General features: G+C 33.5%; 1 protein-coding gene across 1 annotated transcript; it reads right to left on the reverse strand.

Annotated features, from left to right (window-relative positions):
* Nucleotides 1-4,380: 4,380 nt before the first annotated feature.
* On the reverse strand, nt 4,381-9,405 carry LOC126716410 (lysine histidine transporter 1-like). The gene is made up of 7 exons (XM_050417256.1): nt 9,159-9,405; nt 5,989-6,372; nt 5,482-5,875; nt 5,103-5,208; nt 4,863-4,954; nt 4,659-4,727; nt 4,381-4,554 (listed from the first exon to the last, which is right to left on the reverse strand). Exons 1-7 carry the CDS (start codon nt 9,329-9,331, stop codon nt 4,456-4,458), a joined length of 1,317 nt encoding a protein of 438 aa, XP_050273213.1. The 5' UTR covers nt 9,332-9,405; the 3' UTR covers nt 4,381-4,455.
* Nucleotides 9,406-12,713: the final 3,308 nt, after the last annotated feature.

A 12,713-nucleotide genomic window follows, 5' to 3' on the forward strand; every position in this document is an offset into this window, starting at 1 on the left:
AAAAAAAAAAAAAAAAATCCCTATTGAAATGCCCCCTTTCTAAAACACAAATAATTTGTGTTTTATAAGCCCCACAATCTTACACAACAAATAAAAAAATGCCTTTGATCTAAGCCACAATAAAAACCAAACTTCTGCTGAGACAGAGAGAGAGAGAGAGAAAGTGAAGCATATGGCGAGCGAGATGTGAGCATTTGTTCATAAAGAGGTGCGTTTGGCCTTTTCATTTCATAGAGATGATTTTTTCCTTATGTGTTTTGGGAATACTGGGTTCAAAAGCGAAGCTAATATTTAGGCCCTTGTGAGTTCTAGTTAGCCAAACCGGTAAAGTTTTTGATAGTTGAATAAGAGATCTAGGGTTCAATCTCCACCTACACCAAAAACTGATTGGTGTCTTGGTTTGATGATAAAGGGCTATCATCAGGAGTGGACGTCATAGGTTAAAACTCTCTCAAAAATATTTAGGCCCTTAGGCTGATTGTAACCTATGTATGGGGGCATTAAAGTGGTGGAACTATTGGATTTAAAAAAAAAATGGTCGGTTTATAGTTAGTTATTGTTGTCGTGTTTATCTTTAGTTTATTTCAAAAAAACAAAAAAATGGCTCAAATTTTATTTAGAGCTTTCATGCTTTTTATTTTTTATTTTTTTTATTTTAATTATATATATTTAATATTTTAGGGTGGTCAACCACCCATGTTAATTAAAAATTAATTTTTTAGGGTCATATAATTTTTTTTCCTAGGTCAGCACCCTAACTAATAGATAGCACCACTCCTACTAGTTCATGAACACTTTTTTTGGGGGGGGGGGGGGGGGTGGGTTCTGCTCATTTATTTAAATAAATCTAAAATTAAGACTCGACTTGTTTATAAACAAACAAACACGAACAAACTTTTTATCGAACTAAGACAAGCTATTTATAAATGGTTTGGTTTATTTACTTCCCTAGCTAGAGGTACCAAATTTTAAGTGTTTATCTCTAATGGCCTAATAAGAATGTTGACTTGATTGGAACCCTTTTAATGGTGCATAGGGTACGTATTTTTGTCATTACATAAACCTATCATGTAATATTGAATAGATTTTTAATTTAAATTAAAAATTAAGGTAGATGAAAAAAATAACTTAAAATTAATAACAATAATTAATTTCTTTAAAAAGTATTAGACTTTTAATAGGGGAATTATATACGTGTGGTAGAAGAATAAGGTATTCACTTGTGACAAAGTTTTTATGGCCTAACAAATTTTTGGATAATTTGAATGTGGTAGTGCGTGGAAATTGTTAATAGAGTGAGTTAGTGATAGGGATCGCAATAGGGTGGGATGAGTTGGATTAGGGGTGCTCTATTCCTGCCTTGTCTCCTCTTCAAGGTTGAGAAAATTTGTATAGAGTGAGCAAGGACGGACTTAGGATTTTAAGTTAGTGGGGCTGGAGTATAAAGAAAAAAAAATTCAAATAGGCATCCATATAGTATTAAAAAATTATAAATAGTCAAAATCTTTATTTCTAAATTCATTAAGATGCAATCATTTACCAACAAAGACAAACAAAAACAAAATAATGTCTTTTTTTAATACTAGACTGTTTAGGATTTTTATTATTATTTGAAGTTAGAGCATTCACATTGATGGTGCTAAAAATTTTAGCTTTTAGTACCTCAAAAAGTTACTTTATACATTTAACCACCCCACTTTACAATACACCCAATACCGAATGTTTTATTTTATTTTTTACAACTTCATTTAAAATAATATAAACAATTCATTAAAATAATAAAAGAAGCGAGAGAATTTGAGTTTTTTAATTGAAGGAAGAAATATAATCTTAATAAAGTATTGTATTTTATTTTTAACAACTTGCTACAGTCAACTGGTATTTATACCGGTTTACTATAGTTGTAAAAAATTTAGCTTTAACTTCTCCAATAACAAGGTTGCTGCATGATGATAACTCACTCTTCTATAGAGTTTTCAAGGCTAGATTCTTTCCAAATGGGACTATTCTTGATGCTAAAGAAGCCCCATCTGCTTCTTATGCTTGGAAGAGTATCTTGAAAGGTCAGGAAGTCATTAAAAAGGGAGCTTTATGGTGGGTGGGAGATGGGAAGCAAATTAGAATTTGGGGGGATAACTGGCTGCCTTCTAAGAATGTAGCAAGAATTACAACTCCAGTTATGTGGGGTCAAGAAAATTCTAGTGTTGAAGTGCTCATAAATCCTGTCACAAGGTGTTGGAGAAATGAAGTTATAGACCATGTCTTTAATCCGGTTGAAGCTGAGATGATCAAAGCCATTCCCCTAAGCTCATCAAGTCAGGTTGATACACTGATATGGCCTTTCAATCCATCGGGTCAATATTCAGTGAAATCCGGCTACAAATTTCTGCAGGAGTGTGCAGAAAATTCACATGCATCAGCCCAAGAATCTGCCTTTTGGAAAAAAGTTTGGGGTTTAGAAGTACCTAGCAAAGTTAAAAACTTTGTCTGGCGTGCTTGTAGGGAGGCCTTGCCCACTAGGAAAAATTTGCAGCGGAGAAAAATAGTCCCCGATGGCCTTTGCGATCTTTGCAAGGCCGGGGAGGAGTGCTCACATGCTTTATTTTTTTGTTCTGATGTGCAGGTAATTTGGAGCTCGGAGTGGCCATGGATTTCGGGTTTGCAAGGAAGCACCGTGAAAGAAATTTTCGGCTATGCTTTTGAGGAAAATATGGATGTTGCACTACTCGCTTTCACGAGTTGGTCTGTGTGGAATCGAAGAAATCAATTGCAGTTTAAGGAGAGTGCGTGCCCACTGAATAAGATATTACCGTTAGCAAAGGAGAGGAAAAGGGAGTTCCAACACCTTGAACCAACAACTCTGAAGATGCAGCATAAAAAACACACCAGATGGAAGCCTCCGGACAGGGACTGTTACAAGGTTAACTACAATAGAGCAATCTTTGAGCAACAAGGGAAAGCAGGCCTGGGCGTTGTCATCCGAAACTCAAATGGGGAAGTTGTGGCATCTATGTCCCAGCTAGTTCAGCTCCCCACAACAGTTTCACAGGTGGAAGCAATGTCAGCAAGAAAAGGGACGGAATTTGCTCTTGAGATCGGTTTTGATAAAAACATCTAGGAGGGCGACTCTGAGATCGTCTACAAAGACCTCATGAATAATGGTTCCTCTCTGGCTTTACATGGTCATTTGATACAGGATGTAAAAGTTTTAGTTCCTTTATTCTCTAGCATCTGTTTTATAGCCATGTTAGTCGGACAGGAAATCAAGCAGCCCATTCACTAGCTAGAAGGGCTATTCTTTTAGAAAATTTAAATGTCTGGATGGAAGATGTACCACCAGACATCCTTGATGTAATTCAGGCTAATTTCAGCCCCCCTTGAAGGTTTAATATAAGTGCATTGTTCTTTCTCAAAAAAAAAAAAAAAAAAAGCTTCTCCAATAACATATAATTTTTTGGTTCTTTGGTGGTAAAATATTTTTTTTTTTTTTTTTTTTTTTTTGTTGTTGCTAAAATACAATTACAATTGTGAATATTTTTATTGTTTTTGTTAAGTTTTTTGGTTAGGTAGTTGCTATTTGGGTGAGACTAATTAGGTTTATTGTGGAGAAAGGGTGCCTAAGGTTTTGGAAGGGGGCCTAACTACAAAAATGAAAAATAATATAACTAAAAAAAGAAAAAAAATTTTGTTTGGACCCAGGGGGGCCTGGGCCCCCACTTGGTTCTGTCCCTGAGAGCGAGAGCAGAATAGGTTAGATTTAGAATGAAATGAGTAAATCTGCATATGGCAAAATGGGACAAAACAAGACAAGACATACGGGATAAGAAAGTTTTGCAATCCCTAATTGGTGGGGGATTTATAGTGCCAGAATGTGGTGATGTGTTGATAGCCATAATGATTTTCAATTGGGCAATATTTTCAGGTTGTATTATTTTCTTTAATGACTATCACACTTTCATCGTAATCACATGGAAATTACAGATAGCATCATTATGCCAAACACGGTATTTTGGATCAATAGCATCATTATGATATAAGTTGAACGAGCCTAATCCAAATTTTCTGAAAGAACATAAATTGTAATAACAATAATAAATAGAGTCTTGTCAAAAAAAAAAAAAAGTCATAAAAGTGATATATGAAGACATAAATATATATATACATAAACAAATATATATATATATATATATATATATATATTTATGTCTTCATATATCACTTTTATGACTTTTTTTTTTTTTTTTTTTTTTTTTTTTTGTGTGGTTATTTTAACCCAAGACACAAATAAATCAAACGAATGAAAACATGACATATAGACATCTAGAAATTCCTTTTATCTAATGGATTCAACAGTCATAATATTATTCCCTGTACGGAAAAAGCAAATCTAGACAGGTAGATATTCATATAATTTTCATCGCCATCATCTGATTCTGAACTAATGCCAATTTTAGTTCATGAGAAGAACTCGTACTCCTTGGCTCTAAGGATGATAGTCCTTAGTCCCCCAATAGGTGCTACAATCATCAATGCCACACCAAGCACAATGCAGATCTGAAATGCAAGTTAAAACAAAATTATGTTAAGAAATAAGAAAAAGTAGGCAAAAGATTACACAATTCTTTTTGGTATGATATATAAAGCAATTTTTAACATACCCAATTGGCCATCCAAGTTATGCTGAAAGGTCTGGGTTTATAGATGATGAGCCAAATGATGCAGGGGAGCTGCAAAGATATAAAAAAACATAAACTTTAGCATTCTATTGGATTATTTTCTATGAACTTTGAAGAATAAGCAGTCCATTTAAGTTTGTAGTATTTTGAAATGGTTGAGGAAGGAAAGAAGAATCATTTGCTTACAAAGTATGTTGTTGGGGCCAAAACAAGTCCTCCAAAGAAACCAAGGAGACCACCGAAGAAAGGGATTATTATCCCGACCATCATTGTAAACGCTGCAGTCAAAAAACAAGAATGAAAGAAAGAAAGAAAGAAAGAAAGAAAGAAGAATTATCATGCAAAAAAGGTAGAGTTACATAATTAGTAATGCTACCAATTGAAACATGCAATCGGAATTCATGTGAGAGAGGAGTGTAAACTTACCAACATATACATTGCGAGTGATAAATCGGAGTGTGAAAGATGGTTTGAACTTCAATTTCTTCACCAGAAAAGTTTCCATCATGTCAAACACTGGTATAGCATATATCTGTGCTTTTCAACGATTTGGTTAAAAATAATGACTGACAAAAACAAACTCTGTTATATCAATAACTTTTGAGAACATGATCTTCTCTATTTCATGGTTAAGATTTTATTTTCAGAAACTAATAGTGTGTAGAGTGTGGTATTGGAAACACCTTTAGACTGGTAATGCTTAATCTGAACCATAAAATAGATTAATTTCAAATGGAGAGGATGTTAACACTCAGTTTTGACAGAAAATTGGAAATATATTCGAACATGAAATGTTGAAACGCACCTGGTAGCTTCCAATGACATGGATAACAACAAACATGTTAGCTGCTGCAATAAGCCAACGAGGTTTCTCTAGTGTCAAGAGGATGTTGTCATCAACAGAATTTCCAAACATCCAGTACCCGATCAGAGCAACAGGGAAGTAGCAAATGGCCACAACGATATATGCAACAACCACTCCTTTCCACATGGGGCCCTTTGAAGGTTTCTCTGGAGTAGAAGGGATTGTTGCTTGGATTTCCAAAACCACATTGTGACCAGCATAGGCAAATGCTACATCTCCCAAGGCGGTGAAGAAGTTAAAAGTAATTCCGACTGCGCTTTTGGCTGAGTAACCGTAGTCCACATCTGGTTCAACACCCTTTGCAGCAGAAGCTGCCCAAGCAATAGTGGAGTAACTGCAAAAACAACCCCCCAAAAGGGGTTTTGAAGAAAAATACATTAATCTAAAAGTTTCAATGATGTACATAAAATTTTCAGGTAATGTTAACATGGGTGGTTTTTGTATTACGTTAAGGACATGACTGCTGCAGCCAGTGAGATACCGGAAATAGAGTTGAAGTTGGGGAGATGAGATAGAACAAAGTGCACAGAAGCGAAAATCATGATGAAGTAAGTGGTCCTGATAGATTTGCAATTGGGGCAAACTAGTTCATGGAACTTCTGCAATGATCTCCCTCCTGTGACCATGTACACAATGTCTGTACTAATTTCAACAACTAGCTGTTGAGGCACCACAATCCAAAGTCCAAGCTTTTCACCAAAGGCATGCTGACCAAGCTCATGGTACCTATCAAACCGCTTACCCGGAACCATTTCGTGCATCTCAACCATTTGCCATAGAGTGTAGAAGGTGATGATCCATGACAAAATAAGGACAGTGACACCAGGACCCCTAATATTCCACACAAAAAAAAAAAAAAAAAAATCATTTGGTTATAATGATGTATTAGCAACCTACCAATCTGTTCTGTTGAAAACAGAAGCAAAACTTTAATTAATTTAAAGTGTTTATATACCCAGAAATGATTAGGAACAAAATCGTAGGTTAAACACCAATCTAACATTATGATTAACAGAACAGAAGAAAATAAAACCTATTCCGATTCAAATATTCTATTGAACAATCCCTTGCAAAGTTTTAACCCTCAAACATTAGGAAAAACGAAAGGACAGGAAAAAAAAATTGAAGGTACAACAAGTTAAAAGTATTTTGTTTCTAAAACTTTGTATAGATATTCATCCAAACAAAAACTAAAATTTTTATGAACATCTTTTATAAGAATTTTTTTTAATAAAAAAAAAAAACACAATTCATGATTATTCTACCTGTAAGGTCATAATAATCAAGTTTTTGAGACAATTTGTGCAGAACCCAGGAATGAAATACTATAACAATTACAACAACCAAGTTTTACTCTTAAAATTTTAAGGTTTATTATGGATTCTCAACAAATTAATCAAAGTGGATCACATATATTCTTTTTTGCTAAAAATGAAATACCATCAAGATATACTAATTTTTTTTTATTATATTTTTTTGCTAAGTACCATCAAAATATACTAATTAAATATGAAAGAAACGTACCATCTACCTTGTTTATGAGACAAACATCAAATTAGCATAGACCCCAAAAACCAAATACTATCAAAATACTAATTATATAGACATGAAACAAACTTTTCATATCCATATCCACCGTATTTATGGTTAAAAAAACATGATTTTTTCACGTAATCCAGAAACCAAGTACTGTACCACCGCACACTCTTAGTGTGATGATCACTCCACGTATAAGTGTTTGTGGGGTGTGAGGAGGAAATGGTCGGGGTTCAAGTCTCCAGAAGAGAGTTTTGCATACATATATATTTAGATTTGGTTAGAGTAGAATTTTTATCTTATATGTATAAAAAAAGAAACCAAATACTGTAAAAATACTAATTAGACAAAAAACAAACTTTCCATGTCCATATTCACCATTGTCTATTACCAGACAAACAAGATTTTTGCATAGAAACCAAATACTTTCAAAATACTAAATATATAAGATATGAAACAAATTTTTCATATCCATTTCCACCATGTTTATGATTAAACAAACAAGATAGTTGCACGGAAGCCAAAAATCAAATGGACAAAACTTAGATACAATATTTTATGTACTGTGCGTTAAGTTCCCTCCCTAAAAATCAGCCATGTGGCTATTTCACAATATTAGTAAACGGGTGTTAGAACTTCTTCTTTCCCTTAGAAAAATCAATTAATCTAGCGTTGTACTTCAATGCTTTCTGTCTCTGTTCGTTCCCACCCTTTTCTCTAGTGGAACTCCAAGGCTTTCATTGATGGATCGATATATCATGCCTTGACAAAAGCTCAATCCATTATTCACTGTCTTTGCATAATCTTTGTCTTTCATTTATATTAAATACTTCTTGTAGAATTTTCCAGATTCAAACTCAATAATATTTTTATAAAAAAAAAAATTGGAAGAAGAGGAAGAAACCAGGGAAAAAATAAACCAGAAATTGTTGGAAGAAAAGTTCCAAAACGTGAAATTTTATTTAGCCTCAATCTCTCTGTGTACATTAACTTCTTCATTGACCAATATTGGAAAAAACCAAAAAATAAAAAGCGAAGACCAGATTTTTTTTCCCATCTCTTTCACACCACGCAGTATAGGTCTACAATAACTTTTGAAATTCTCACAACTAGTAAATCCTGCAAAGTCGAGTCTTTTCATAGCAAAGTCCCTAAACCCATCCTTGCTCTTCATACCCACACAAATCCCAGATCCATCAATGAAAAGCCTTGGAGTTCCACCTCCCATTCAAATTCCAAGCCCGCCACTACTCCTATTAGGCTCCGTTTGTTTTAGCGATAATGTTTTCTAGAAAAATGAGTTATTTAAAAAAAAAAAAAACATTTTCTATAAAGCTATCTCATTTTCTTATGTTTGTTAGCAATTTTAAATAAGTTGAAAAACAATTTTCTAATTTTCTTTATTTAGCTTGTTGTGAGATAGAGTTGTTTTCCAAAAGAAATAAGTGGAAAACAATATCTAAAAATAAGCCATGTTTTTTATATCGACTAAAGATAGTTTCTTTTGACTCTTTTTTTTTTTTTTTTTTGATGTTACCAAACACTAAAAATTACAGAAAACTATCTTTACACAATATTTTCCATTTAAACAAACAAAGCATTACGCATGTTTTCACCAAAAGTGCATGATTTTTATTCAAGAAAGCATGGGTGCATAATTACCAGGAAAAGAGAGAAAGAGGGACTGAACTGTGAGAGAAGAGGAGGACTAGCTTAATTCTGTTTGAGTTCAAGCGTTTGAGTTTAACACCCTCTTACTAAAATCGTGAAATAGCCACGGGGCTGATTTTTTGAGACAAGGTACTGTATCTAAGATTTGCTCAAACCAAATACTATAAAACTACTAATCAGAGACGAAACAAACTTTCCATGTTCATATTTACCACGTTTATTATTAGGAAAACATGATTTTTGCACATAATCCAGAAACCAAATACTATCAAAATTACTAATTAGACATGAAACAAGCTTTCCATATCCATATTCACCATGTTTATTATCAGACAATCATGATCATTTTCCCAGAAACCAAATACTGGTTAAAGAGAAGAAAAAAAAGAAAAAAAAAAGACATATTTTACCATCCTAGGAGTGACATGGCATAAGGCAGGCTGAGAACACCGGCACCGACCATGGCAGTGACATTGTGGAAAGCCGAGTACCACCATTTGGCATTCCTGGAAGCAGTGATTGGAAGCCAGTCATCGATTGCCTTCTGCCTTGCTATCTCTTCCTCTGTCATATTTGGAGCCATGTTTTGCTTCTTGTTAGGCAAGAGGTTCAACTCTTAGGCAGTGTCTGACAGATCCGACAATCTAGGCCTTCCAATATCCAATCCAAGCACATTGCGTTTCATTCAGGTACCTAAACAACCATATATAGAAGAATTATTGGAATCTCAGAAGCCATAATTAGGGAATTTTTTTTTTTGATTTGATAAGAATGTACAATGTGACAGTTGGTTGCAACAGTATTCTTTCTATTCATAACCGATTTTAGAATCTAGGAAGGCTAACCAATCTATAATATGCATGCAGAGCTGTGTGGGTGTCAAAAATTACTAGAAAGTCCAATTCACCATAGCGTGGACCATGGTGACGGTATCCATATCTCATAGCGTCATATTTTAGTAATTTCATGGTTTGGATATTAGTACTTCTCTACGTCCAATGAATATTGGTGGTATTTGGTGCGAATTTGTAGGAATACTTTCTGGCTGGCTTGCTTATTTGCCAACTGAATAATGTTACAGTTATAAATTATTTTACAATATTTTTATAAATTGTTGATGTCGCAAATCTTACTTGTTAGCATATGAGAACATTACAAATATTTATTTATTTATCAACCAATAATCACTCATTAAATCAACGATCTGCAAATTAATTGGATTTTTTTTAATATTTATAAATTATTCAAGATTCTTTTTTTTTTTTTTTTATAATAAAAAATTTAAATTAATTAAATGTTGAGAACCAAAATGTAAATTTTGCAAAATGACAACAGGAAAGACATGAGAATCATATTGGTGTCATTTTTTAAATTTGCTGTCATTTTGGTTATTGTTGCCATTTTACTTATGAAACAACATGGCAAATGGTCGAGTTGGGTTGGCTTCAGGTTGAGTCAATTGGGTTGCAGGTCAAACGGGCCGGGTTAAAAAATGGCCATTTTAAACGGGTTGAAATGGGTTAGGCCAATTGGGTTGCAAGCAGGTTTGGGCTGACCCATATTTTCACATAAAAAAAACAAATAAATGCCAAATTTTTAGAGAGAATGAATCAAATGAATCAAAGAAATAAATTGTATATAATACCTTTTTTTTTTTTTTTTTCATTAAGTGGGACCCTACAATTATTAGACTATTTGTGTAAATTGTGTTACTGTTATACATGAGAAGCGGAAAAAAACAAACAAACAAACTAAAAACTATAAAACTTTCTATATCCTTCCAATTCTAATAGTTTTGTGCATGACTAAAATTCTTTATACTCATAATAACAAAATCTTTCATGTTAATAACTCACAAGCAGAATGCTTATAATTACAAATTTATAACTTGAGAGAGAGATAGATTTTAAGGAGCACAAAAAGTATATATTTTAAGTTTACGCACTTCATATTCAAAGTTCACTAATGATATGGACTTTTAGACTTTTTCTTTAGTTTTGTTTTGTGCTATTTAGACTTAGTGTTAGTAACTTAGTCGTCCTAGTATTTAACTTAGTGTTAGACGTTTAGTAGTGTAGATGTGTAGTGGTAATTTCTTTTGCCTTTTGTATTTTTTTCCTCTACTACTCGGTATTTATCTTAGTGTTAGACGTTTAGTAGTGTAGACGTGTAGTTATAGATGCTTTTGCCTTTTGTATTTTTTTTTAATTAACTTTTTTTTTAATAAATGGGGGCATGGCCACTGCAATTGGTGGCTACTAAAAATGGCTAAATAGTGTCAGTGCAGTACTTAATGCCTTTATGTCTATACACCTAACACCTTGGCACGTAGTCTAAATATTTTTTAGGAAAATTAATAAATAAAAAGATGGGTTGGTTCAAGGGTTACAAATTTAATTCTTGAGTTAAAAATGAGAAAGACTTTACTTGTTAATAGTCACATTTTGAAATATTTTAATGTTACGTTAATGGTTTTCTACATATTAACCCCTAACCTTTTTAGTGCTCAAAATAATTAGCCTAAAATTCATCCAAAAACCGGAAAAAATAACCTAATTAGAAGGACTTATCAGTTATCAGTGTGTCACACAACTAGAACTAGATATAAGAAAGAAAACCATTTATTTGAAAAAAAAAAAAAAAATGAAAGGTCACGATACTTTCACCGTAATCTAGGAGTACCTAACAAATTTTCATAAAGAAAGATCCGATCAGATCGACTTGTCATACTTGTTTTTGATGACCTCTCAACCATTTTGGTCATGCCAAAGTCAAGTGCTTTGAATGCTCCATTACATGGTGGAGTACTAGGACTTAGGAGCACTCTTAATCAATTGCATGGATCTGAACCTGAGTTAGCGATACCAACAAACGAAATTGCATTGTGATTGGCATAGTGAAAGATAAGATAAGATTTCACGGAGAAAATGGGCAAATGACCTTTTTGGGCAAAATAAGTAGCGTTGTGCCATCTTTCTCAAACTAATTAGGGAAATGTCCCTATTTTGTAACTCGATAATTGTAAAATCGAGTTATGTGAAGAACTCCATCACACTATAGTCGAGTTATCTTCAGCTTTTTGCCACACTGGTTGTCCAGTGTGGCATTTGCTTTCTTTAATCCCTACATAACTCGATTATAAGAAAAACGAGTTATATAACCGACTATGTAGATCTCGAGTTATGCTCTTGTTAAAGCTGTTTCGCAATGTCTTGGTGTCAGGCGTACGGGTTCAAGTTGTTTAATATAACTCGATTAAATGCATGTTGAGTTATAAAGAATACTCAAACTCCTTAAAATCGAGGTATTCTTGTATATTTCTTCTCCTCCCATTCACAGTGTCTTACTTTCTGTCTAAACTGAGTTCCACTCTGCTCCGCACAGCTGCTTCTGGACTGAACTAAAATTTGTATCACCTCAGGTAAAAAACTCACACCAAAATTTTATGGCAATGGTATTTTCATTTGATATTGTACTGAATTTTTATTTTTTTGGTTGAATGAGTGTGAAGTAAGTACATTGGTGTGATTTTGGTTGTTTGTTGTAGTAAACGTTGGTCACAAGAGAATGAAATCTTTACTATAGCAACATTTTGTATTGCACATAATCATCATTGGTCATAATCATATAGGCAGTGTACATAATCATCATTGGTCAGACATTAACAACAACATTTTGTATTGCACACAACGTGTAGACATTAACAATAACGTCTAATGAATATGGTCAAATGTTAATGTTAGTATTTCATTTTTAGCATGTAATAGTACACAAATTTATGACTATCTTTGTCATGTACCATTTTATGCAGCATCACATTATTTACCAACAGTTGATGCACATTGTTAACTTGATAATTTGCTGTTATTGTATTTAGCATCAATGTCTGGTTTTGGCAACCTATAACTCTATAGGCCTCATAATGTGTTCACTATTATGGGTCGTTGCTGGGTATTGGAAGATGA

Source organism: Quercus robur, chromosome 3 (assembly GCF_932294415.1).
Source record: "Quercus robur chromosome 3, dhQueRobu3.1, whole genome shotgun sequence".
In the NCBI taxonomy this organism is placed as follows: domain Eukaryota; kingdom Viridiplantae; phylum Streptophyta; class Magnoliopsida; order Fagales; family Fagaceae; genus Quercus; species Quercus robur.